Source organism: Macrobrachium rosenbergii, chromosome 3 (assembly GCF_040412425.1).
Source record: "Macrobrachium rosenbergii isolate ZJJX-2024 chromosome 3, ASM4041242v1, whole genome shotgun sequence".
Lineage (NCBI taxonomy): Eukaryota > Metazoa > Arthropoda > Malacostraca > Decapoda > Palaemonidae > Macrobrachium > Macrobrachium rosenbergii.
Genome location: NC_089743.1, coordinates 23,696,198 through 23,720,687, shown reverse-complemented (window position 1 = coordinate 23,720,687; position 24,490 = coordinate 23,696,198). Strand labels below are relative to the sequence as shown.

Sequence of the window (24,490 nt, the reverse complement as noted above, 5' to 3'; positions counted from 1 at the left end):
TTTTTAAAAAATTCACCATAAATCAAAATATTGTGCTAGAGACTTCCTGTTTATTGAAAAATGAAGCTAATTGATTGAATATTACTAGACTGTAAGTGTTTTAGCTTACAATTGCAGTTTTCAACCATTTCGGTCAAGTTAAAGTTGACCGAAAGTTGAATTTTTTCTATTTATCGTGATTTATATGAATATATTTCAAAACTGATAAAAGCTACAACCATGAGTTATTTTCTGTTGTATTGTACATGAAATTGCGCACATTTTCATATATAAAACTTTATGTAACGACTAATATAAAACGGTGCAAATATTACGACAACGAGACAAAAGAATTTCTGAGATGTTCGGCCGAGTTAGCATGGACATAAGGAAAATGTTTTTTTTCAAAAATTCACCATAAATCGAAATATTGTGCTAGAGACTTCCAATTTATTGCAAAATGAAGGTAAATGATTGAATATTACTAGAATGTAAGAGTTTTAGCTTACAATTGCGTTTTTACCATTTCGGTCGAGTTAAATTTGACCGAAGGTTGAAATTTTGGCAGTTATCGTGATTTATGTGAAAATATTTCAAAACTGATAAAAGCTACAACCATGAGCTATTTGTTGTTGTATTCTACATGAAATTGCGCACATTTTCATATATAAAAGTTTATGTAACGACTAATGTAAAACGATGCAAACATTACGACAACGTGACGAAAGAATTTCTGAGATGTTCGCCGAGTTATTACGCAGACGTAAGGAAAAAGTTTTTTTTCAGAAATTCACCATAAATCGAAATATTGTGCTAGAGGCTTCCAGTTTGTTGCAAAATGAAGGTACATGATTGAATATTACTAGAATGTAAGAGTTTTAGCTTATAATTGCGTTTTTTTACCATTTCGGTCGAGTTAAAGTTGACCGAAGGTTGAAATTTTGGCAGTTATTGTGATTTATATGAAAATATTTCAAAACTGATAAAAGCTACAACCATGACTTATTTTCTGTTGTATTCTACATGAAATTGCACACATTTCCATATATAAAACTTTATGTAACGACTAATATAAAACGGTGCAAACATTACGACAACGTGACGAAAGAATTTCTGGCGCGGATGTAAGGAAAAAGTTTTTTTCAAAAATTCACCATAAATCGAAATATTGTGCTAGAGACTTCCAATTTGTTGCAAAATGAAGGTAAATGATTGAATATTACTAGAATGTAAGAGTTTTAGCTTACAATTTCGTTTTTTGACCATTTCAGTCGAGTCAAAGTAGACCGAAGGTTGAAATTTTGGCAGTTATCGTGGTTTATATGAAAATATTTCCAAACTGATAAAAGCTACAACCATGAGTTGTATTTTGCTGTATTGTACATGAAATTGTGCACATTTTCATATATAAAACTTTATGTAACGGCTAATATAAAACAGTGCAAAAATTACGACAAAATGACGAAAGAATTTCTGCAATTTTTCGGCCGAGTTACCAGACGGGCGTAAGGAAAAAGTTTCTTTCAAAATTCACCATAAATCGAAATATTGTGCTAGAGACTTCCAATTTGTTGCAAAATGAAGGTACATGATTGAATATTACTAGAATGTAAGAGTTTTAGCTTACAATTGCGTTTTTCGACCATTTCGGTCGAGTCAAAGTTGACTGAAGGTTGAAATTTTTTGTAGTCGACGTATGGTACGTCCACTTGACACCCAACAGACAATTTTAGTCGACGTATGATACGTCCAGTAGGCGTTTAAGGGTTAACCATGTGACATAACAAAACTGACCTTAAGAGACAAGGCATAAATGCAAATTAAAACATGGATAGCAGACATGATTATACAGTATTATTTTTGTGGTTCATTTAAATTTCAAATAAAGAGAACTTTTCCAAAATATCCAGTTAAGTACACTTGCTATTATAATGGATTCCACATAGAAGACAAAAACATGTATCATTAAGACATTAAAGTGACATGCTACTGGGGTTATACAATATTCAGGATGCTACCTGAGGACAACATATTATCTATACACAGAAGCTTTAGTTGTACTTGAAGAAATAGAAATTAAGAGATACACTAAAAAAATATGGTTGACAAAATGGAAAAAAAAAGCTTCATAATAACAGCAAAATTACACAGGACAGGATATGATAGAACAAGAGAAAAGCAAAACTTTTAACATTTGTTACAAATGGATACAAAGAATAATGATATCAACTGAAGGTTATCATCTACAACCATATGGCCCTAGACTTCCAAAATTATTTAGCAACCTTAACGAAGATTGACTTACATTTTGATGTAAATAATTAATCCCTTGTAAGGTCTGATTACAAACTGCTGCTATCTGTGGTTCCTTCATTATGGTCTCAGTAACAACATCTGTCAAGGGACCGCCATCCAACAATTCCATAATAACCTGTAAACAGCAAAGTAATAATCAACAAGTGTATAGTCTCTTAGCTTAGTAATCAATAACCTACAATCCGGTAACTTCTTTCCTTATCAGTAAGCCAGGCATATTACAACTATTGTTGAAAAGCTAATTTAACAAAACCACAATCTTTATAATTGAATGGGTGTATATGGCCTGTACCACATTATGTAACATACCCTGAACAACGAAAAGGAAGATGGCAGAGACTTTGGAGACGTGACCAGTATTAGGATTCATAACCAAATTACAGTAGAAAGAATGTGCTGTATTACCAATGAAGAACTGGAGAGATGTGGTAATCAAGAGACTGAACAGAAGACCGAAATTCAAAGATTGAGAAGTATGTACATGTGATGAGGTGGGATGAAGAATAACTGGTCAGGAAAGTGCTAGGACAAAGATCTATAAGAGGGCCTAGGGAATAATTTTAAAAAATGACAGATGAAGACCTAGACCTGATGGAGTTTAGGCAGAGAACTTAAAGTGGGCCTTGGAAAGATGGTTGAACTTACACAAGGCCCTTGGGAAGATACAAAGTGAAAATGTCCCCAAGGTACTCAAGTGGCCAAAATCAGACGTGATAAAAAATGTTTAAAAGATAAAATTTACAGTGACTAGACTGGAAGTAAGGGAAAATATATATCTTTTAAAAACAAAATTAGTTTTCTCACACAAACCTACAAAATTAGTTTTCTCATACAAACGTATTCATTGTAATTAGCCCACATTTGTAGTCTTTGAGTATACTCAGACACTTCGTCTCATCTTTCAGAAAAAAGGAAAAGTTAAGGTAGCCTTGTCCAAATGCACACACATCCTTAGATCCTCAACAGTTTACTGACTCACTTTTCACAGTGGTCTTGCCAGTCAGCTGCAAGAAAAAACAGTGAGGCCTGGAAGTGGGAACTTTATATTACAAATAAAAGGTTTTATAAAAAAAAATTGTTCTATTAACATGTTCCACCTCAAACCCATTATTAGTCTGAATCATAATTTAGGCTAAAAACCCAAGACTGAAGCTGCTGAACACCCAAAAATTGGCTGATTGAGTCTTGGATGATTCATTCAAGAGCTCATTTGATTTGAGATAAGCGACAAAAACATGACTACGAAAAAAACAACTGTATAAAACAGGAAAAATCAAGCAAAAGAGTAAATTTATGAAATTTGTATTTTTAAATTCCTGAAAGTACTATATAGTGTAGAGGCAAATAACAACAATGTGAATATCCTAGGAAAGCATCTTGAAGGATTTTGTAAAGGGAAATGATTAAGAATAAGATAATGAAAAAGACAAGCCCACTGTCCAAAACCTTAAGCATGCTACTTCAGGTCCTGATAAGTGACAGCCTAATCACGAGTGCTGGTGACAAGGATGGCCCTGGATTTACTTTAAACTTTACTGGATGTTTGCTGTAAATTACAATCTGTCATGCTGAGATCACAATGCAATTGTGCCTGATTATTATGCCAAATTCTCCAGCGGGGCCATGTTTCTTAATAATGAATGCCATTACTACTTAGGAAGTTTCCTTAACAGCTAAAATTCTTCAAGATGATGCAAATTGCGAGTCTATCCTCATCCCCAGATAAAGAATGGACTGAGGGAGAGTTAGGGAAGTCTACTAAAATCATGATGCACAGTGACTGAGCCATGTGAAGCAATAGATCCTTGGCCTTCAGAATACCGTCGACAGAGTTGGCCAACTTGAACCATCCAACTCGGTAAAAAAATGACAGATTTTTTAAAGTAATTTTTATTTTTCCTAACATACAAACCTGAGGTCCTTACATATGAGATTAACTTTCAGTGAGCTGGAATAGCGGCTGATAAACTTCTGGAAGGTGCTTATGGTAATAAGCTGATGGTAAGGGCAGAAGCACCACCCACCAATTCTACGCAGTTTACTTTTTGGCCCAGGTAAGAGAATGAGGGGTGGTAAGAAGTGGACACTTTATGTAAAGGCCTCAGGTTTGTATGTGAAGAAAAATACAAATTACTTTAAAAATTTGTCATTTATTCCTACACAAATACAAACCCTTGGTCTTTACATATGGGAGACTTGCTCTTGGAGGGAGGATTCCAAGTAAATTTCTGAACTGACTGTTGGTTCGGTTCACCTTGGTACTCTTTTCCTGGTCATGAAAGAGCAAAGGAAGGGGACCACACCTCTGATCTAGTGAACGAGAGATGTTCAATTGCCAGACTTCTGGGCATTTCGAATTAATGGAATGTAATATCCTTGATTCGAAAAGGTTTGGATGAACCCACAGAGTCAGAGGTTATAAAGCTAAGAATAACCAACTGGTTTGTTAATAGTCAGTCCCTCTCTACCCTTGCTAGAGAGAAGGAAGGATCTGCATCTAATAATCCAAATGGAGCTAGATTATAGATAGGGTACTCAGTCATCTAGATCACCTGTATGTACACCCGTCCAGTACGTGACAGCTCGTTCACTGTTCCTCTGCCCACTGGAAGAGGAAGGAAGACAGAAGAAAGGGAAGAGGCCAGTCCCACGGACACCTCCTTGCAGCCACACACCTTAGGTGAGATGCAACCTGTACCTCAAGAGCTGGGTGAACTATATGACTTGTTGAGCATCTACCATAGGACTCAAGGAAAAGGTGTCTAAGGACCTATGGGCAACATCCCTAAACGCAATGTACAGACCAATACCCCTAGTCTTGAAAGACCCGACCCGAAACGTACTGATGTCCACCAGGAAGTTGCGGGGTATGCTTGTTTGTTCATCTCACTAATCAGAGAAATGACAATTTGGACACTGTTTCTTGGCCAACTCGAAGCTAATGAATGAGTCATTGGCACTGGGCTCAAGGTCTAGTCTTTAAGTAGGCAACATTATGTTAAACTGTCATTGGAACCAAAGGACCGTGGAAGTGGAACGATCACTCTCACTGATCATTTTCGAAACAAGTAGAATGGCAAAAAGCATAAGCCTCCAGATGTAAATGGATACCAGAGATGTCTTGCTTGTTCAAGGGTGCGAGAAGACAGAGCAGAACAGTGCTAACTTCAGTATGCTGAGAAAAGGACTATGATCAAACTTCTTCAGAGGTTGAACAAATTTCCAGAAGTCACGGTTCCAAGATCAACTGTCCTTATCTCCTGACTTTATCAACTGAACTGTTTGTAATTACATCCATCTTGCTTGGGATGTGTCTGGTTTGCCACTATACTGACTGTTCTATTGCCTACTCGTGTACCTGCACTGCAGTAGAGTAGATGAAAGGACACTAGGACCTTTGCTGACTATGGCACTACTATGGTGTCGTTGCTCTATCACCCCAAGGAGAGTCTATCTTTGGACCTTGAGACTCTTGAGAGTCTAAAAAGAACTGTTTAAGTTCCCTGAAAAGAAGTGTAGGAGACTGCTCCCCTGGTCAATGTTTCGAAGAATGAAAAATCTCTGGAGGAGGAAAGTGTAACCACAGCACTACCTTGGTGCCGTTGCTAACAAAGGAGTGCCAATTCAGACCCAGAGGTTCCTGAAACTGACTTAAGATCCACATAACATTCTCTCCCTCACAGGTTGTGGATCAACAGTTAATTGCAGCAGCAGCAGTAGCATCTGCTGCTTACAGCTCCCACATCTTCCACTCCTCATAGGGGGAGTTTAACATCATAAAGTCAAAAGAAATGGAGCTCCTAAACACCACTTCTTGGCTGAGTCGGAACTAAAAACAAGTTGTCGGCACTTACTTAGGATGTGGAGTTCTACGTGGTAGCGTAAAAGGTCTTCAGGCACTTGGTAGCCTTTAGGGTCCTTAGAAACGGAATGCTCACACACTGTTGATCTCCCAACGAATCAGGCAGAACGATAGGAAGCTGTAAACTCAAGGCTTGAATCATGGATGCAAAAGATGTCTCCTAGATGCCAACAGCATCTCAAGTTCCTATGAGGTCACTTATCCAAGTACTGACTAGCCCCAACGTTTCTAACCATGGATGCGAAAGACATCTCCTAAACATCAACAGTATCCAGTGTTCCCAGGAGGTCATCTATCCAAGTACTACCCTTTGAAGAGCAGGCGACTACCTTCTGATTGATGCCATGAGACAAGAAGTTTCAGTATAAGAAGTGCAGGTGTAGAACTAGTTAGGCTAAGCTGAGTTTGGTTAAGTACTCAATCCAACCTAACCTCCTCTGAGAGAGGATGGGAAGGAATAGGGAGACTTGTTGTAGACCAGAACCCCTCTTTCCATCTTCAAGAATTTGGCTTCACCCTTGTGCTAAGAAGAATACTTGCAGAAGAGGATACTGAGGCTGTTGTACTGAGGAGCAGGCCTCATCCGTAGATCTATGGAGCTAGAAAGTAATTCGATTGCACATGGGAAAAACATTTTATGATCAGTATTAATTGACTCCTGTTTCAGAAACGTAGGGCAGTATGGTTTTACAGACTTCACTGTAAACGAAACCAACCTGTAGTCGAAAACAAACAGCAATCCGAAGAAACCCATGCTGATGAATTGTGACTACCTTGGCTCAGGAAGTCGGAGGTTAATATTAACACAGGAACAATCAAGAGTCAAGGTTCGAATGGGAACAATGAAAGAGAGATCTCTTCCCACCTGTAAAATGTCAAATTCACTAAATGATAGCTGTAGGAGTCTGACAGAACAAACTCATTTATTTGGTTGTAGACATTATTTAAACGGATGTTGGACACTATCGATGAAATGACCGATGAAGGTCGTAACATGTCGTAAACATCTAGAAGAATGATCCATTCATTCAAGTGCATTGGCTGTTTGTTCCATGATGTGGACATTTATTGAAAATGGAGGCTGACTGCTACCGATGAATATGACCCTGTCAACTTATGTTATGAAGGTCGTAAAAGTTGGTAGAACAATCCCGTTCGCTCATATGTGGATGGTATGGTAATGTCCACTACATGTTACCAGATGATCAAGCCAAAACATGTACATGAGCGAAAGGCAATGCAGACATGCTGTTGATGCACTCGAACGTGGGTTATCGCCTTTCTAGATGTCCACAGAAGTGCTATCAATGCTCTTTGCCCCATGATCAGACGAGAATCTGTGCTTCAACGTGGTTCGGCCATCCCGTCCTCTTCCCAAATCTTCAAATGAGCATGGTCAATGGTCTGTTCCTGGACACCCCATCCTGAGGCAACTTCCACCCCTCCCCTCAATCATGTGTATGTGAAAGGAAGGGAAGAACGTTCTAGAAGAGCCACTCCATTCTGGGAAGAACAATACCATTGTGGTCGAAACTACTGTACATCGGTAATGTTACTTATCCAGAAACATACCGGAAAGAAGCAGCAACATGCTAGGCTACTCTTCTTGACTCTTGGGAAAAAAACCATTCATTAAGAGATGATCAGCATATTATAGCTACAACATGTCACGGACATGCCATATTAAACAATGAACAGACCGAGACAATCAACAAAGTATAATGACATAACTTACAATTGCCTATCCCTGATCTATGGATGCGTAAATCACGCGGCCACATGTAAGTAGGAGAGGCTCCAAGCCTATGTCCATGGAAGGGATAAAAATAAGAATATGATATCTAGGAAAGCAACTAACTGTTTGTACGTAATATTCCTTTTAAGCAGACAGATGTGTCACGTTGCACATACGTATAGCAGACAGACGTGTAACGTTGCACGCACATATCAATCTTTCCAAACAGACACATACATGTCACACTGTACTTATATTTCTTCCATGATGACACAGATGCGTCACACTGCATGTATGCACAATTTCTTCGAAGCCGACACAGACGTGATTCGTTGCATGTACGTATAATTTACAAGCAGACACAGACATGTCATTGCACGCACGTGTATGTGTGTCACACTTCATGTACATATATTTTTCCTTGGAGAACATAGTTCGACAGGCGTTTGGAAACTGCAGCGGCATCGTTGCCAACACTGTTAGACATGATTTGTTGCACATACATATAATCCTTCCAAACAGACAGACATGATAGTAAAAGAAAACAGAAACACAAAACAAACAAATACGAAAAGGCAACAAAAAATAAGCAAAATGATATACAAGGAGAAAGGCTCCAAAACTTACACAGGCTACAACGAGTCAATGGATGCATAGCAAGAATAAGTGAATATATCATTAGGGATACATATAAAAACATGTTGAAATGTTTCAATATATCAATATACACAAAGTATAAAAAAAAATATAAACAATATATTATAAAAATAATTATATTCAAGTATAGTATAAACAAAAAATATAAATAATATATCATAAAAATTATATTCAAACACAGAAAAGTCAAAAGACAGGTCGGAAAAAAGCAACACACGTCCAAATGAGATAGCAGCCAAAAGTCAACTGCGTAGAATTGAATGCGCGCTGACTTGGTGGGCAGTGCTTCCGTCCTTACCACCTTGCAAAGTTTATTGGCCAGTTTTCCAGCTCGCTGAAAGTTAATCCCATGTGTAAAGACTGAGGGTTTGTATTTGTGTAGGAACAAAGAATTCTTGCTCCTAAAAAACACCACCATCCCCCTATGGGCAACAAATTCCTGTACATGAGCCAAAACAAAGTGCCTTGAACAGGAATATCTCCCCTGCAAATACACATTGAAGGAAAAGGAGCTTGCAAAACAGAGGATCTACTGGTAAGAGGAAAATGGACCCTGCATGTCCACTGAATCAGCTAATTGTTCTTTTGGAAAGTCACTAAAACCATGAATAATGAGGACAGCTGCATAAAGTTGTTCAGTCTCAATATATCTAACACTGGGTGCAAATATCTCGTTGCTTATGCTGCTAGGAAAAAGTCGGAGGTAAAATCCTGGTGACATACTGACACCTGCTCCACTGTATTCTCCTCTAATTACCATCTCTTACTGAAGACTGAGATACTTCTGCTGGAGAAGATTTGAGGGAACAGCTATAAGAGATGATGCCAATGGAGGGGAACCCAAAAGGAATTACGTATAGATCTCCTTCAGTACCTCCACCACCTAAGGTTCTTCTCCTAAGTCTCTCCAAACATGCCAGAAGGCCTGCAATGGTCTCCTACCAGAACCTAAGGGCTGAACAGATCCCTGAGAGCTATAAAATACCTGTGAGAAAGAGGTACAACTTTGTATCAATATATCCTCCCTTATCACCTCAAAAGAGAGCCAGGCTTAAAAGATGACCCAAAAGAGAAACCAAAACAGCTGCCAGCTTCTGTGCAGAAGAAACCTTTAACAACAGATAGATGCACAATTGTTCTCACTTCTTCAAAACCGAGTTAGTATAAGCAAGAGAACATTTGCTGACAATATCAGAAATGGCTTTGACCATGCAAGTAAAAACTTCCTCCTCACTAAAACCCTGCTGGCACCACAACCTCTCTAAGCTGGTCCAGAGAAGTGGTGATCATACTGAATAAAAGTTCAGTAAAAGATAAAACTTCAATAATCAAAACAGAGACCTGGACAACAAACACCACTGCAGCATGTCCAAAGCACTTTGTTAGTCTCGAGTACGTCTCTCCAGAAATAAGGGAAAGACAATGGCTTAAAAGAACCTTTGTGAACCAGAGTACGAGAAAACTTATGAAATGCATTCTAATTGAAGGAGAAAGCTTGGGTTTCTTCCAATATGTACTTAATGGGTGCCAAAATACTTGAAGATAACAGAGACCTATTCTCTGCACGGCCTCTTTCCCCCACTAAATGAGGATAAGTGAAGAGCAACACTCCAGAAAACACTGAAAAACAAGAGATTCCTAAGATTCAAACTTTTCTTTCTCCAGAGGAGGAGTTGGAGTGACAGCAGGTGGCAGCAGCCAACTGCCCACAACGAATCTACAACTCTACAAAGGGGGAGACTGAGTCAACACAAGTTGGCTCAGCAAAAGAAGACAAGCACAACCAGGTGCCAAAGAAAACAAGAAAGGTTGAGAGGAGGGGGAAGAGGAGCAACAGCAACTACTAATACCCAGTCTCGTCTGAAAGCTTGTCAAAAGACTTAAGAGCATTCCCATACGACATCCTTAGAAAGCAAAGCAGCTAGAATAACATCTAGCTTAGAAACAACAGAAGATATCGAAAGTTTGTAACCATGGTAGGATTGGAAAAAGAAACATTAACAGGGGCAAAAGAAACTCTCTCCCCAATAGTCGAAGAAACAGCATGTAAGGAATGAACAGGTGCATTTTTGGAGAAAGAGGAAGAGCAGACAAGGATTTAGAATGGGAAGTAGATGCTGAAGAGGCTGGTTTAACAATCAATTGACTCGACATAACATCAGAAGAGTAGAGTTCACTACAGATGCATTATTATTAACAACACTGTCTATACAACATATATACTTAGTCTTATCAGTGCTAACAATCTCAACAGTAGACGTCAATGATGGTAGAATTCGAATACAGTGCGAAGACTTATGTTTACCTATAGTACACTCTTTTGGCTAATGCATTAACAAGACTCAGAGCATGAAAAACATGAGACAGGTGACAAAGGGCACAGAAATACATTGCCCTGAGAACCAACCAGGTTCCCTGTCAGTGGATTCTTCCAACTGCCACATGGTAGTCCTAGGCTTGGGCTACAGACAAGTGAGAACACTGACACCTTGCCTCTTACAAGGGAACAAAAAATGACAGCACATTATGGGGGGGGGACCTGGAAAGGTTCCCTAATATAAATTCAAGACAAAACCTTTTACTGACTAAAGATTTATGTACTGTTCTAACTTTTCAATAAGCTTTAAAAAAATAAAGATGAAGTCTCACCACTAGGTAAAGCATTAGCAGAGGGAAAAGCCCTAGACTGAATAAAGAACACTACAGACGAAGGACCTGGAGAAGAGGGAGAAACGACGGGTTTATGAACTGACCTTCTACACTAACGAACTTGAGCATAAAGTCCTTTGAAAATCAATACATTCCTCACAACTATTCTCAAGATCACACTTTATATCCCTAAAGCCAGCAAAAAGTGTGTGTATGTACCTCAAAAATCAATATCCTGCTAACACAGTAATCATTTCTACAGAACCTGATGTTCTTAGCATTGATTTCAGTGGAAGGCAACATAGGAAAATATACATACATTAAGGTGAAGGCAGTAAACAGCAAGAATTCTGACAAAACAGTAAACAGCAAGAATTCTGACAAAGCAGTAAACAGCAAGAATTCTGACAAACTAAAACACTCGCAACACACCTGGTGAACAGGTGTACTAGAAAGTAGAAAGTCATCTGGGGTCAGCAGTACGACCTCCTTTTGTTTGAATGCCAACTTGCCTATTGGCACAGAGATATAAGCTATCTATACTAACAGGTAAGATTCATCCCAAATGAAAGCTAATTATAATAAGTTTGTAAAATACCGCTGTAAAAACTTATTTGGTCAATAAGCTTTCTCTGTCTAGTCTTTTATCCTACCTAATCCACCAGCATTTATATTTTTCCAAGTGAATACTACTGTTTTTGTTATTAGCTACAATGTAAAACAAATGTGTTTCCTCTTGCTAAACTGTCCTCCTATTTCTTACCATTGTTTCAGCACCAACCATAGTCATTTCCATTGATCATGCTTCTAGCCTCCAGAGGGAAGCTCTGCATCCTTTGCCAACTAAAAGACTACCAAGTACTGAGGACCAATTCATCTAAAGAATTTATTATTATACTTGTTGCTCCCACAGTTTTTACAAGTTCCTTATGGCAGACCATTTGTGTAGGGTTGTTGGGGCTGGTTGATGAAAAGTCATGTACTACAAGCCATGAATGAAAATGTTTGGTACAGCTAGTGTTGCAGAATTGCAAGATATGTAAGAAAACAAAATGTGTTCAGAAAATGTCAGACTTTGCAGTATACATGCAAGGAAAGGTCAAAGGAGCCATACAGACAGACAGAGAGAGAGAGAGAGGGAGAGAGAGAGAGAGAGAGAGAGAGAGCTAAGTTTCAGACTGTTTAAACAGTCTTAGAAAGGTCCTAATTGATACTATAATACCTCAACAGGTGGTTGTTGCTACCTTGGCTAATCTACTTACTTACTTCTCAGTTCATCATCTGTTTTCTGAATCCTTCAAGACTAATAAAAAATGTAATTAAATGAGTAACACAGCTAACTTTTCTAGTATGGAAATGTCAGAGTTCGTGTTTTCTTTTTTGTGGAATTGTGAACTTATATTCTCTGTGTATACAATATACGAATTCATAAATTACTTAGTTTACACTCTTTGTTTTTTCTTTTTATTTCTCTTCTATAGTTTGCACTTTAGTTCTCAATTTCCTTTTCTGTACTAGGCTGCTTTCTTTGTGGGCATAAAAATATAAAGTTAACCAACCACTTTCGTGATGTATAAAACAATTTTTCTATGTAACAAGCAATATGAACATAATGAAACTCCTCAATATCTTTTAATTATTAAAACCAGCCAAAGATAATTAATTCACTTAATTAGCTTAATTTAAAGATCTTGAAGTTCCCTGAAACAATAATTCAGAAAAAATAAATTATGTGAATATTTAATAATTCGTAAGAGATGTCTAATAAAATAAAATTTGTTTGCTTACCCACAAATGATTGTCAAGTAAATACACATCCAGGAAGTTTACCAGATTCTCATGTCTTAGTTCTCTCATGACCTTTATTTCTGTTAAGATCAACTCCTTTTTAGGCTGTTTATCCAAGTCAATGTCCTTGATAGCCACTTTATTTCCTAATCTTCGATTGCGTGCAATGAAAACAGTACCTGATGCCCTTTGGAAGAAGAATAAAATTTAATAGAGCTAGTAAGATGCACTAGAGTAAAAATGGCAACCGAACAACTTACGAGATAAAAATAAGCAGTAAAATTTAAATATAATATACACAGAAAAGAAAAAATATACACTGAAAATTAAACAAAGTATAACTACTCAAACTTTACTTCAGCTTATCACGTATCAAAACTGACAACATACAAAAATACTGTGACAAAATCTACTGGAGTTTTCACCATGGATATTGACAATGTATCATTTCAATCATATTTCTCGCCAAATTAAAACTTTTTTATAACAAACCAAATAGGTTATTACACTGACACAAACATGACACAAAAACTTAGTATAATAATGTGGCCTCTTAACAAATCAGATGCTTCAAGGGTCTAGCCTCCTGATATGTAAATGAAGATCCATAGAACAGCCCAGTATTGAACACTTTTGAGTATCCCAAAACTAATTCCAATTTCACATAGTTTCTAGCCTAAACAAATTGGTATTTTATACTCAACATTCCATTTTAGAGAGTTGTCCAATAATACTTTGTCTCAAAAAGTAGACTAGCAAAAAATTCACTGTAATTTTGTAGCCGATGAACACGTAAGCCCAGCAAATTGAGATGTACTGTACTGTATTTTACTCATAACCTTTCATTCTTTCGCAGAGGCAGAAATTAAAATTTACTCATTACTCATACAGAATATTATCTTTTATATCAACCCTTCTGCAAGTGAATAGGCATCAATTTAACAGTGGTTATGGCGTTGTAAATTGATGCAACATCAAGTTACAGCAGCAAACATTAAGTAATGGCGCCGTAAGCGCTGTTAAAGTGCCGATAACTGTGTGTGTGTATGTGTGTATATATATATATATATATATGTGTGTGTATATGACGGGTGGGTGTCATTCTCAGACAGCACTCTGCTGGTCCCGCGTTGATTCTCCTACTGGCCAATGAAGAATTAGAGGAATTTATTTCTGCGGACAGAAATTCATTTCTCGTTATAATGAGGTTCGGATTCCACAATAAGCTGTACAGTAGGTCCTGTTGCTAGGTAACCATTTGGTTCTTAGCCATGTAAATTAAATCTAATCCTTCGGGCCAGCCCTAGGAGAGCTGTTAATCAGCTCAGTGGTCTGGTTAAACTAAGGTATACTTACTTTATATATGTGTATAATTATATAGTTCATCTCAAGTAAAAAAGGTAAATTGTGTTAAAACTACTGATAATTCTAGTTTTATACATTTTCATTGTTTATGCATTCTTGTGAGATTTTTATCTCCAGTATTAGAGAATTTACATTCAAATTTTGTCTTTATCTGTGATTCTTTCCATTTGCCATTTTTGCAATTTGGTCTAATTTTATTTTTGTTTTTTATTTGTTGATTGTGTGTCTTTTTGTGTCATAATTATTCAAAGTGTGTTTCATTGATTGATTTACATTTTTCATTATTTGATCCACTTGTGCATCATATTGTAATATTGTTATTCAAAGCGTTTTATTACTGACTGATTTTACACCTTTCTTATTAAGTAATCTATTCGTTTGTGCATCCTTTTGGTGCTGTACTTATTCAAGGTGTGTTTTACTACTGAGTGACTTACATTCTTTACTATTTGATCCATTTGTGCATCTTTTTGTGCTATTATTACTCAAAGTGTGTTTGCTATAGTTTCATTTACACGTTTCATCTTTTGGTATCATTAGTAACTGAAGTGTGTTTTTATCATTGATTTATTTACATTCCTTACCATTTGATTCATTCTGGTGACAGTGTTCTCTTATCACTTTGAATTACATCCCATTACCTTTGATCCAGCTATTCTGGGTATCATTTTGTCATTATTTCTTGAAGTGATATATTTCTTCATTCGATTGCATTCTATAATACTGAAGTAATTTTCCTAGATCACTGTGCACCATCATTAACTGAATTAACTTTCTGTGAATAATTCTGTTAATATGCATCCATTTATGTTATTTAAAGAACTTGGTGGTCATTAAAATAGGAATACAGTTTTGTTCCTACCGCCATTCCTAAATCACATTACATATAATGTCATGTGACAAATTACTAATGTAACAAGAGATGGGAAACAAAGTCTTTCTGTATGAAACTGACAGTTGTAATTAAAATTTAAGAGAAGTGGCAACCCCTAAGAAACAGCTACAAGATCTGAAATCTGAAAGTGTGGTCTTGGTAAACCCATCAGCAGATACACTAAGAGAGACTCAGTCAACGACTGTAAATCTAAGGGTCTGTCGGCACATGCATCAACCTATGTGAACCCCTGGATCATCTTTTTCTTATATGAATGTCTTGTATGGATTTCAGCTTCTGCCAGCCATTTATCTCTTTTAAATAGAGTGGTTCATGGTGGTAGGTCTCTGTTTCCTAATATTAGCAGTTATTATGACTTGGACCATCAATGGATGTTATCTTGTTTGTCAATTTTTCATAAGTTGTGTTTTAATAGGTCTTTCACATCCAGAGCAACCAGATTTTCTGACTGGCAGCACCAATATACAGTAAATGCACCTTGCTGTAGAACTTCTCAGTTCCAGAGGTCCTTTATTCCTCACAATGTTGGGCTGTGGAACAGTCTCCCTGAGGGTGTCATGCAACTGGAACTTAAAAAGTTCAAGTGAAGATGCAATGCATTACTACCCTAATACTATTTTCCTCGCACTTTAATACATTTTCATCTGTTTATCAATTTGTTAATTTATTTTTTCTTTTTCAATAAGTGAATCTCTTCTCTGTATTTCCCGTTACCTCCTCTTACTTCTTCTTAATAAACATATTCTTTTGGAGGCTAGAATTTCAAGTCAATGGCCCCTGTGGGCTTGTTCCATATGAATAGGGTTCATCTTCTGAACAATAATAATAATAATAATATTTATACAACTGGACCAATGTGTCTGGATTTATGTGCAACCCATGCAAACAGACTTGTTAAAGTAATGGGTCTGTGATGAAACAAGTATTTTTTCAATACATGAACTTAAATCCCCCCCCAAAAAAAAACAGCTGTTCAGTTAAACTTAGCACAATCAGTCAAAACCACATGGTAAATTTTTTACTTACCCCGATCCAATCTCACTAATTTTTTCAAAAATGGAATCTGGATGATCTGGTGAACATAACAGCCTAAGTTTTTCCAACACTTCTTCATCACTCAGCTTAGCTGGTTTTTTACGTACCTGCAGATTTGGTCACAAAAAAAATAAGTCTTCTTCAAATACTATAAACAGAACTTAAATCTGAGGAACTAAAGCATCAATAAATGAGATACCAGTGCTTTAACACTTTGACTGCGATTGCACCTCGGCAAATTGTCCCAGTGAGCGATAACTTTAAACCCACATAAAATCAGTAACCAGCAACCTATTGAAGTGGGAATTTCTATAATATTTCCACGAGGTAAGCTGAGTGCTCAACAGTGTAAAAACCGTGACTTTATCTGGTACACTTCGCCTGACACAATGAAAGTCTTTACCATAAACAATGTATACCTAATATGGACAAACTAGATGTGGTCATATATGGTTCATGTCGCTCAAAATGATTAAAAAGATTTCTGTAGGTGTTGTGCGCCAAATATGGTCACACTTTGGATGGCCACATATGGTGCATAACGCTCAGAATAACCTCAGGAATTACCATGTGCGACATGTACCAGATGTGGATCATGCTAGGTGTGGCTGAAAACGGTACACAATGCCCCATGTGACATGTCTATGACGTGGTCAATTGAAACGTGTAGATTTTCATTACATTATGTTACATACAACTGATGTACATACACACACACACATTGACACACACATATATATATATATATATATATATGTGTGTGTGTGTGTGACCTGATCTTCGATCATATAAGGGTTCTACCAGTACAATGAAACGCTGTAAGATACAATTAACACGTGTATTTTCCTTAATAGTTACATATATATATATATATATATATATATATATATATATATATATATATATATATATATATATATATATATATATATATATATATATATATATATATATATATATATATATATAATGTGACCTGATCTTCGATCATATAAAGGGTTCTACCAGTACAATGAAACGCAGAAGATACAATTAACACATGTGTATTTTCCTTAATAGTTACACAGGGCCCTGTTGCTAACATTACGCTACTAATTATATCAAGGTTATAATCATCGGAAGGTACTCTGAAACAACACGCGCCGACCCCTGTCTTTGAAACGCGACTTGACCCCGTCGACCACTCACTCCCTACTGCCTCTTTGCTTTTCAAACTGAACTGGGTTTGGGTCATAGACCTCAGCTGATTGGTCTCTCATAATCGAAATGGGCCAATAAGGGTCTCCGATGTATGGCACTTATTTGAATCACCCACACCAAGCCGCCAACGCTCGTATGGGCATTCGATGAATCAGCGGTATCTACCGGTTCGTTACTCTCTGGTCACACACACACGCACAAGGCGTCTAGTAGATTTCTATATAGATCAGCTCACCGCTCCCCCCCACAAGTTCTGCGTCCCGCAGAACTCATAACTATTTTTTTTCTTTATTCATTTATATACATTTTTTTTTCTACATTTGTGCACCATTATTTGAGTACCTTACCGACTAAAACGCAAATAATTAATAATTCATGCAGAATTGGAAAAGAAATCAAACTTAGCAAGCCAGGGTCAATTTTTGCGTGGTTACAATTGGCAATTTAAAAGTCTGTTCTGGATTCCACGCATCACATTGCAAACATGTTCATTAATGAAAAATGAATCACATATGAATCAATGGAATAACAAAACTCTCATATCTCTCCACTTTAAGACATCTAATTTCTGATTAAACCGGAACACAAAACCTGTAATTCAAAAAATAATAAAACAAACATATCGCTATCAATCATCAAGATTAAAGAACTTGTACAACACAATAAATGAAACAGAAAGTACGATTGGTCTCAATTTATGCATGAAAAGTCATTATCACAAACTCAAAACAAAAGATTAAAAAGGAACATGGCATGTTGGTGCAAAGATACGTTTAGAATAATGTTCATACTTCAGAACATGACACCAGTATTTGCGACCCTCGTCTGTATGCACGTCGGGTGCACAGTTAATGGTCCCTAGACATGCTTGTATATCATCTTCACTCTCCTCTCCCAGGTAACCAGGCAGTCCCGGAAATGGGGGTACCGGTTTATTCAGATGCCACATCAGGACATCTTCTTTGACGGGATGCATGTGCGATAAGTGGTATTCGCCCTGGACACCGGTCCTAATATGTTTTATCACCGCAGTATCATTTTTGATTTCTTTCACGCGGTACGGACCTAAATAGGCGGTCTCAAGTTTGTGTTTCCTCGGTTGCAGTCTTTTCAAATAGATTCTGTCCCCTATTTGTATCTTAGACGTTCGTGTGCGGAATCGCTGATCATATTGCGTCTGATGCTTTTCATTGGCCCTCAACAGAAGTTTCTGCGTTATCTGAAAAACTCTTCGGTTAGGTTACAGAACATCACCCGGTATTGTTCGACACTATATAAAGGTAAAGTTCTTGGGTCCATGATCACAGTATATGGCAATGAAGGGTCCTGTCCATACACTAAAAAAATATGGGCTATCTTTTATGGAGCCGTTATACGCCGTATTAAGTGCAAATTCCGCCATTTGTAACATCTCTACCCACTGACTCGGACTGTCGGCTACTAAGTATTTCAAAATATTGGTCACCTCTCTATTGTGGGATTCAACTAACCCATTGGCTGAAGGCCGGTAGGACGCGATCGTGAAATGTTCCACATTTAATAATTTTGTCAGCTCTTGATCACTTCATTAACAAATTCACGCCCATTGTCACTGATTAGAGTACGAGGACAGCCGAATTTTGTTATGAATGAACACAAAGCTCTGGCAACCGATGTTGCGGTCTTATCCACCATTGCGTACGTGTGCGTATAACGCGCGTGAACGCATCCACCATCACACACACATATTTGAACTGGCCGTCTCCAGGAGGGAAGGGTCCCACGACATCCATATGCACTCTGTTAAACTTAATTGGCTCTACTGGCCACATGCGAGCCTTTTGAATAGAGTGTTTGTGGTTTTTCATGCTATTACATATGTGGCACTGGCTGATGAATTTTGTAATGTCTGCTTTCATTCCTACCCAAAAAAAGGATTCTCGTGCCCTCCTTAGGGACCTTTCTATACCTATATGTCCCGCATAAGCACTTACATGTATCATGTGGATGGCTTTCTACCAAAGAGGGAGGAAGGACGACGCGAGATCGGATATCGCCCGGTCTCTTCTCATATTTACAAAACAAAATATCCTCTTCAATGAAGAAGATATCTTTGGGCACCTTGAGGAAATCGGGAAACTCAGTTACTCGCACCCCTCAAAAAGCTCTAACCTGTCCGATCCATGGCTCGGACTTCTGGCCTCTTATCACCTCTCCAACACTCCAACCACACAAATCAATCACACACTCATTCTCACTCCTAGGGCATTCGCTCGCTGACCCCTAGTAAGGTCAGTCTCCTCGCCTTCCACATCTCGCACCCCTCTTTCTCTCGCCAGCCCGGAGTTACCGAGTTATTCCCATTTTCTACATCTGTTGCCTCTGACACATTCAATTGTTTCTTCCGTCGTTGTTTCTCTCTCTTTGCTGCTCTGGTTGTAACTCCCATTATGGCACTCCTGGAAAGGGCATCTGCTACTTTATTTGTTTTTCCTGCTATATGTTCAATTCCCAAAATATCAAACTCTAACAGCCGTTCTATCCAACGAGCCTGTCGAGTGGTCAAATCCCCTTTCTTGAATAAATCTCTCAGTGGGCGATGATCTGTGTTAATTTTTACTTTATGCCCCAGCAAAAAGTAGCGGTGCCTTTCCCCGCATCCATAGAATAGCCAATGCCTCTCTATCGAAGGTACTGTAATTCTTCTCTGGGCCTTTTAATGCTCGTGATGCAAAACAAATCGGTTTTTCATTCCCTGCATCGTCAACTTGAGAAATCACTCCCCCGATAGCTATACTGCTTGCGTCGGTGGTTACTATAAATGGTCGATCGAACTTTGGATAAGCTAATAGTTCATTACTAGTGAGTGAAATCTTCAATTCTTGAAAAGCTATTTCTTCCTCCTGTCCCCAATGAAAATTTGACTGCTTTCTCAATGCATCTAGCGGTCTCGCTATTTTACCAAAATCTTTTATGAGTTTACGATAGTAGCCTGCAGCCCGAGGAAACTGGCTACTTCCTTTGCATTTCTCGGTCGGGAAATTCTTTAATTGCTGCTACTTTATCGGCACAAGGCTTAAGGCCTTCAGATGTTACGATGTGTCCCAAAAATTCAACTTCTTGCTGAAAGAATTTACATTTGGTTAAATTAATTTTCATACCTTGTCGTTTTAAAGCTTCCAAGACTTCAATAATGTTCTTCTTGTGTTCTTCTACTGTAGCCCCTATTATGATTATGTCATCTAAATAAACAAATACACTATGTCCTAATAGCGAGGCTAATACGGACATCATAACACGTGAAAAATGAGCAGGAGCGTTCTTTACCCCAAACGGAGGTAATTATATTCAAACAATTGCTCATTAGCTATAAAGGCTGTCTTTTCCTTGCTACTCGTCTATAGGTATTTGATGATACCCTGACTTCAAATCTAAGGTGGTGAAGAATTTACTATCTCTGACCTTAATTAACAACTCTTCGATAGAGGGCAATGGAAATGCATTGTCTTTGGTAATACTATTCAACTTCCTATAATCAACACATAGCCTAAGAGAACCATCCTTCTTTTTAACCATCACGATTGGCGAGGCCCAGGGGGATTCACTGTCTCTAATTGTCCCTTGTTCCCTTAATTTATTAATCTCATTCTCCATTTCCGCTGATAACAAACTGGTACTCTATACGGCTTTGATCTTATGGGTGGATGACCCGGGTTTCTATAACAAAAGGAAAACTGTTTACTCTGCCTGGGGTTTCGTCGCCAATCGCGATTACATCTTGTAACCTTCTACGATTTCATTGACAATATTTTGATAAGTAACAGGGGTAGACCCACCAGCTGTCCGGAGGAGTCTACTTAGTCGTCCCCCTCACTCTGACCCTGACACATGCTACTCAAGGTCGCGAGTGTGTTTGAAGCATCTGCTATTTCACAAGGTTCAAGGTCGATATCGACTCACTATCTAGCACAATACGCTGGTCACTAATATTCATAAATGGCACGTTAACCTCGCCGTGTATCACTTCACTCAGACCCAGAATGATAAAATCTTCCCATTTGTTATGGGGTCTGATCATAACTAAGGTGCCTTCCGGTATGTTCCGTGAGGGTGTCACGGTGAGGATGAGAGGGTCCGGGGTGGTGCCACGCCTCCCGCCTCTGCAGCGGCGGTACTCCCCCTCAGCCCCTTCGACCTTAGGGAGACCCGTAGGCACCTCCGCCTCTCCCCCTCTGTGGCGATTCGTTGTCCCTTTAAACATACTCGATCCCTTCCCGGCTGTGCCAGCCACTATTATTTCGTTCCTATCTACAAAATCAATTCCTAAAATAACTGAAATTCCCTCTACCTGTAAGGCTGGCACCACGAAAAGGTATGTGTCACTACTCGCCCATCGATGGTTACCTGTTGCTTTACAGCCCTCTGAGTTACCATTCGATGGCCGCCTGCAGTACTCAAAACTAAACAACCTTCCATAGGCTGCACCGATCCTGTCACTAGGTGTTCTTCTAGCAGAGACACACTTGCTCCAGTGTCGATCAACGCCCTACCCTGTCGCCCCCTACCCATATTTGCACGATTGGCACCACAGCTTCCTTCGTGGATTGAGGGTGGGAGGTAGGTTCTTGCCTGGCCTTCTCTCCTGTCACCCCGAACGGCCGGGCATGGGCAGCGAAGGGTGGTGGAGGGCACTCCACTACTCGGGGTTGGCTGGTTCCCCTCCTCCTCCCGACAAGGCGTCCCTTGTTCTACCGGGGGCACGGTCGCTGGTTGGACCCGACGGTCGTGGGTGTAGTCGGGGGCCCTCCCGACTCCTCCTCCACGCCGCCTTCCCCTTCCTCTCCTTGGTGGGGGAATAACGTTGTTCCGCTGGCCGTCGTCGTTTTTTGAACAAGCGCTCACGAGGTGGTCTGTTGCTTTGCATCGAAAACAACGTCGTGGCTGGGTGAGAGAGGGGCACTGGGCCCTCATGTGGCCCTCCCCTCCACACCCCCAGCAACGGCCAACCGTATTATTCCCAGCTGATTTCCCCTTGCCTCTTCGAGGCCCCTGGGTGCGTGACCCAGCCTCTGGTTGGCGGATGAGGCTGGCGGAGGATTCGCTGGGTCAGATTGGTTAAACCGTTGCAACAACCGATTGGGGGTGGCCTGAGCTCCCATCCGTGTTTGCTGGCTTCGTTCGTGGTCGAATAGAAGTTGCACTTTCGGCAGCAAGACGTGTAAGGGCCTTTTGTCGTAAAAAAGAAATCCCACAACGGAGGTGGGAAGAATCCGCTTCAGCATGCGTCGACAGAAGGACTCTTTTCCCTCTACAGTCTGGTCTCTATTAGGGGTAAGGGACTCATAGGCTTCACCGACGCGATAGTAGAAGGCTGAAATCGACTCTCCACCCCCAACCTGGGGTCATAAGCTTCCATTAGCTCCATCTTCTCCTCTCGGTGTAGGGCAAACTGCTGAGTGAGGTGCTGTTTAAAAGTACCCCAGTCTGCCGAATAACTGACGTCCCAGCTCCTAATTTGTCTCGCTGCATTACCGATGATCTTCTGTTTCGTTTGTACAATTTTTTCTCTATCTGTCCAGCCAATGGTGGCGTTTTCAACACACTTTAAAAAGGTCTCGATCAAGAGGAAACCTTCACCAGTGCGTGAGTTATCAAACTCAGGTACTGATCCATCTAGCACAGGCAGTTTTTTTTATTTTTTCGTCTGATCGCACTTGCGGGACGACGACGACGTTGGCCGATATTGTGGACGGGTCGACGGGCTGTTTTGTTTGCGTTTCTTTTGTTAATTTGTGCAACTCTTCTAACGTGTTGGATAATTGTTGACACTGACGGCTGATTCACACTGTCCTTTTCATTGGCACTGTTATTGTTAGCACTGGTACTGCTAGTACTGGCACTCCCCTGCGCCGCGCCGCTTTTCTTCGAGTCTGCATTGTTTATTTCACGATTGCAATTACGCTGTAAATTATTATGTACCGGCAATACCCACACCTGACACCAAATTATATGACCTGATCTTCGATCATATAAGGGTTCTACCAGTACAATGAAACGCGAAGATACAATTAACACGTGTATTTTCCTTAATAGTTACACAAGGCCCTGTTGCTAACATTACGCTACTAATTATATCAAGGTTATAATCATCGGAAGGTACTCTGAAACAACACCGAACCCGTCTTTGAAACGCCGACTTGACCCGTCGACCACTCACTCCCTACTGCCTCTTTGCTTTTCAAACTGAACTGGTTTGGGTCATAGACCTCAGCTGATTGGTCTCTCATATTCGAAATGGGCCAATAAGGGTCTCCGATGTATGGCACTCATTTGAATCACCCACGCCAAGCCGCTAACGCTCAGTATGGGCATTCGATGAATCAGCGGTATCACCGGTTCGTTACTCTCTGGTCACACACACACACACAAGGCGTCTAGTAGATTTCTATATAGATCAGCTCATATATATATATATATATATATATATATATATATATATATATATATATATATATATATATATATATATATATATATATATATATAATGGATAGATATGAATAAGAACTGAAACACAAAAATTTATACATACATTTATCTTTGCACAATAAGAATTCATATTACATATATGTGTGTATATATATATATATATATATATATATATATATATATATATATATATATATATATATATATATATATATATATATATATATATATATATAAATATATATATATATATATATATATATGTATGTATACAGTAATACCCCGAACTTCCATATATGTATATATATATATATATATATATATATATATATATATATATATATATATATATATATATATATATATATATATATATATATATATATATAAAATATATATATATATATATATATTTATATATATATATATATATATATATATATATATATATATATATATATATATATATATATATATATATATATATATATATATATATATATATATATATATATATATATATATATATATATATATATAT

General features: G+C 38.5%; 1 protein-coding gene across 4 annotated transcripts in view; it reads right to left on the bottom strand.

Moving 5' to 3' along the window:
* LOC136853154 (serine/threonine-protein kinase PAK 2-like) overlaps positions 1 to 24,490 on the bottom strand; it is a 106,558-nt gene that overhangs the window by 28,115 nt on the left and 53,953 nt on the right. For all 4 annotated transcript variants that reach the window (XM_067128466.1, XM_067128474.1, XM_067128485.1 and 1 more), the window contains exons 6-8: positions 16,273 to 16,388; positions 12,987 to 13,173; positions 2,285 to 2,410 (exon numbers count right to left, since the gene is read on the bottom strand). In XM_067128466.1, the coding sequence (XP_066984567.1) occupies positions 2,285 to 2,410; positions 12,987 to 13,173; positions 16,273 to 16,388 (429 nt within the window). The remainder of the gene's footprint in view (positions 1 to 2,284; positions 2,411 to 12,986; positions 13,174 to 16,272; positions 16,389 to 24,490) is intronic.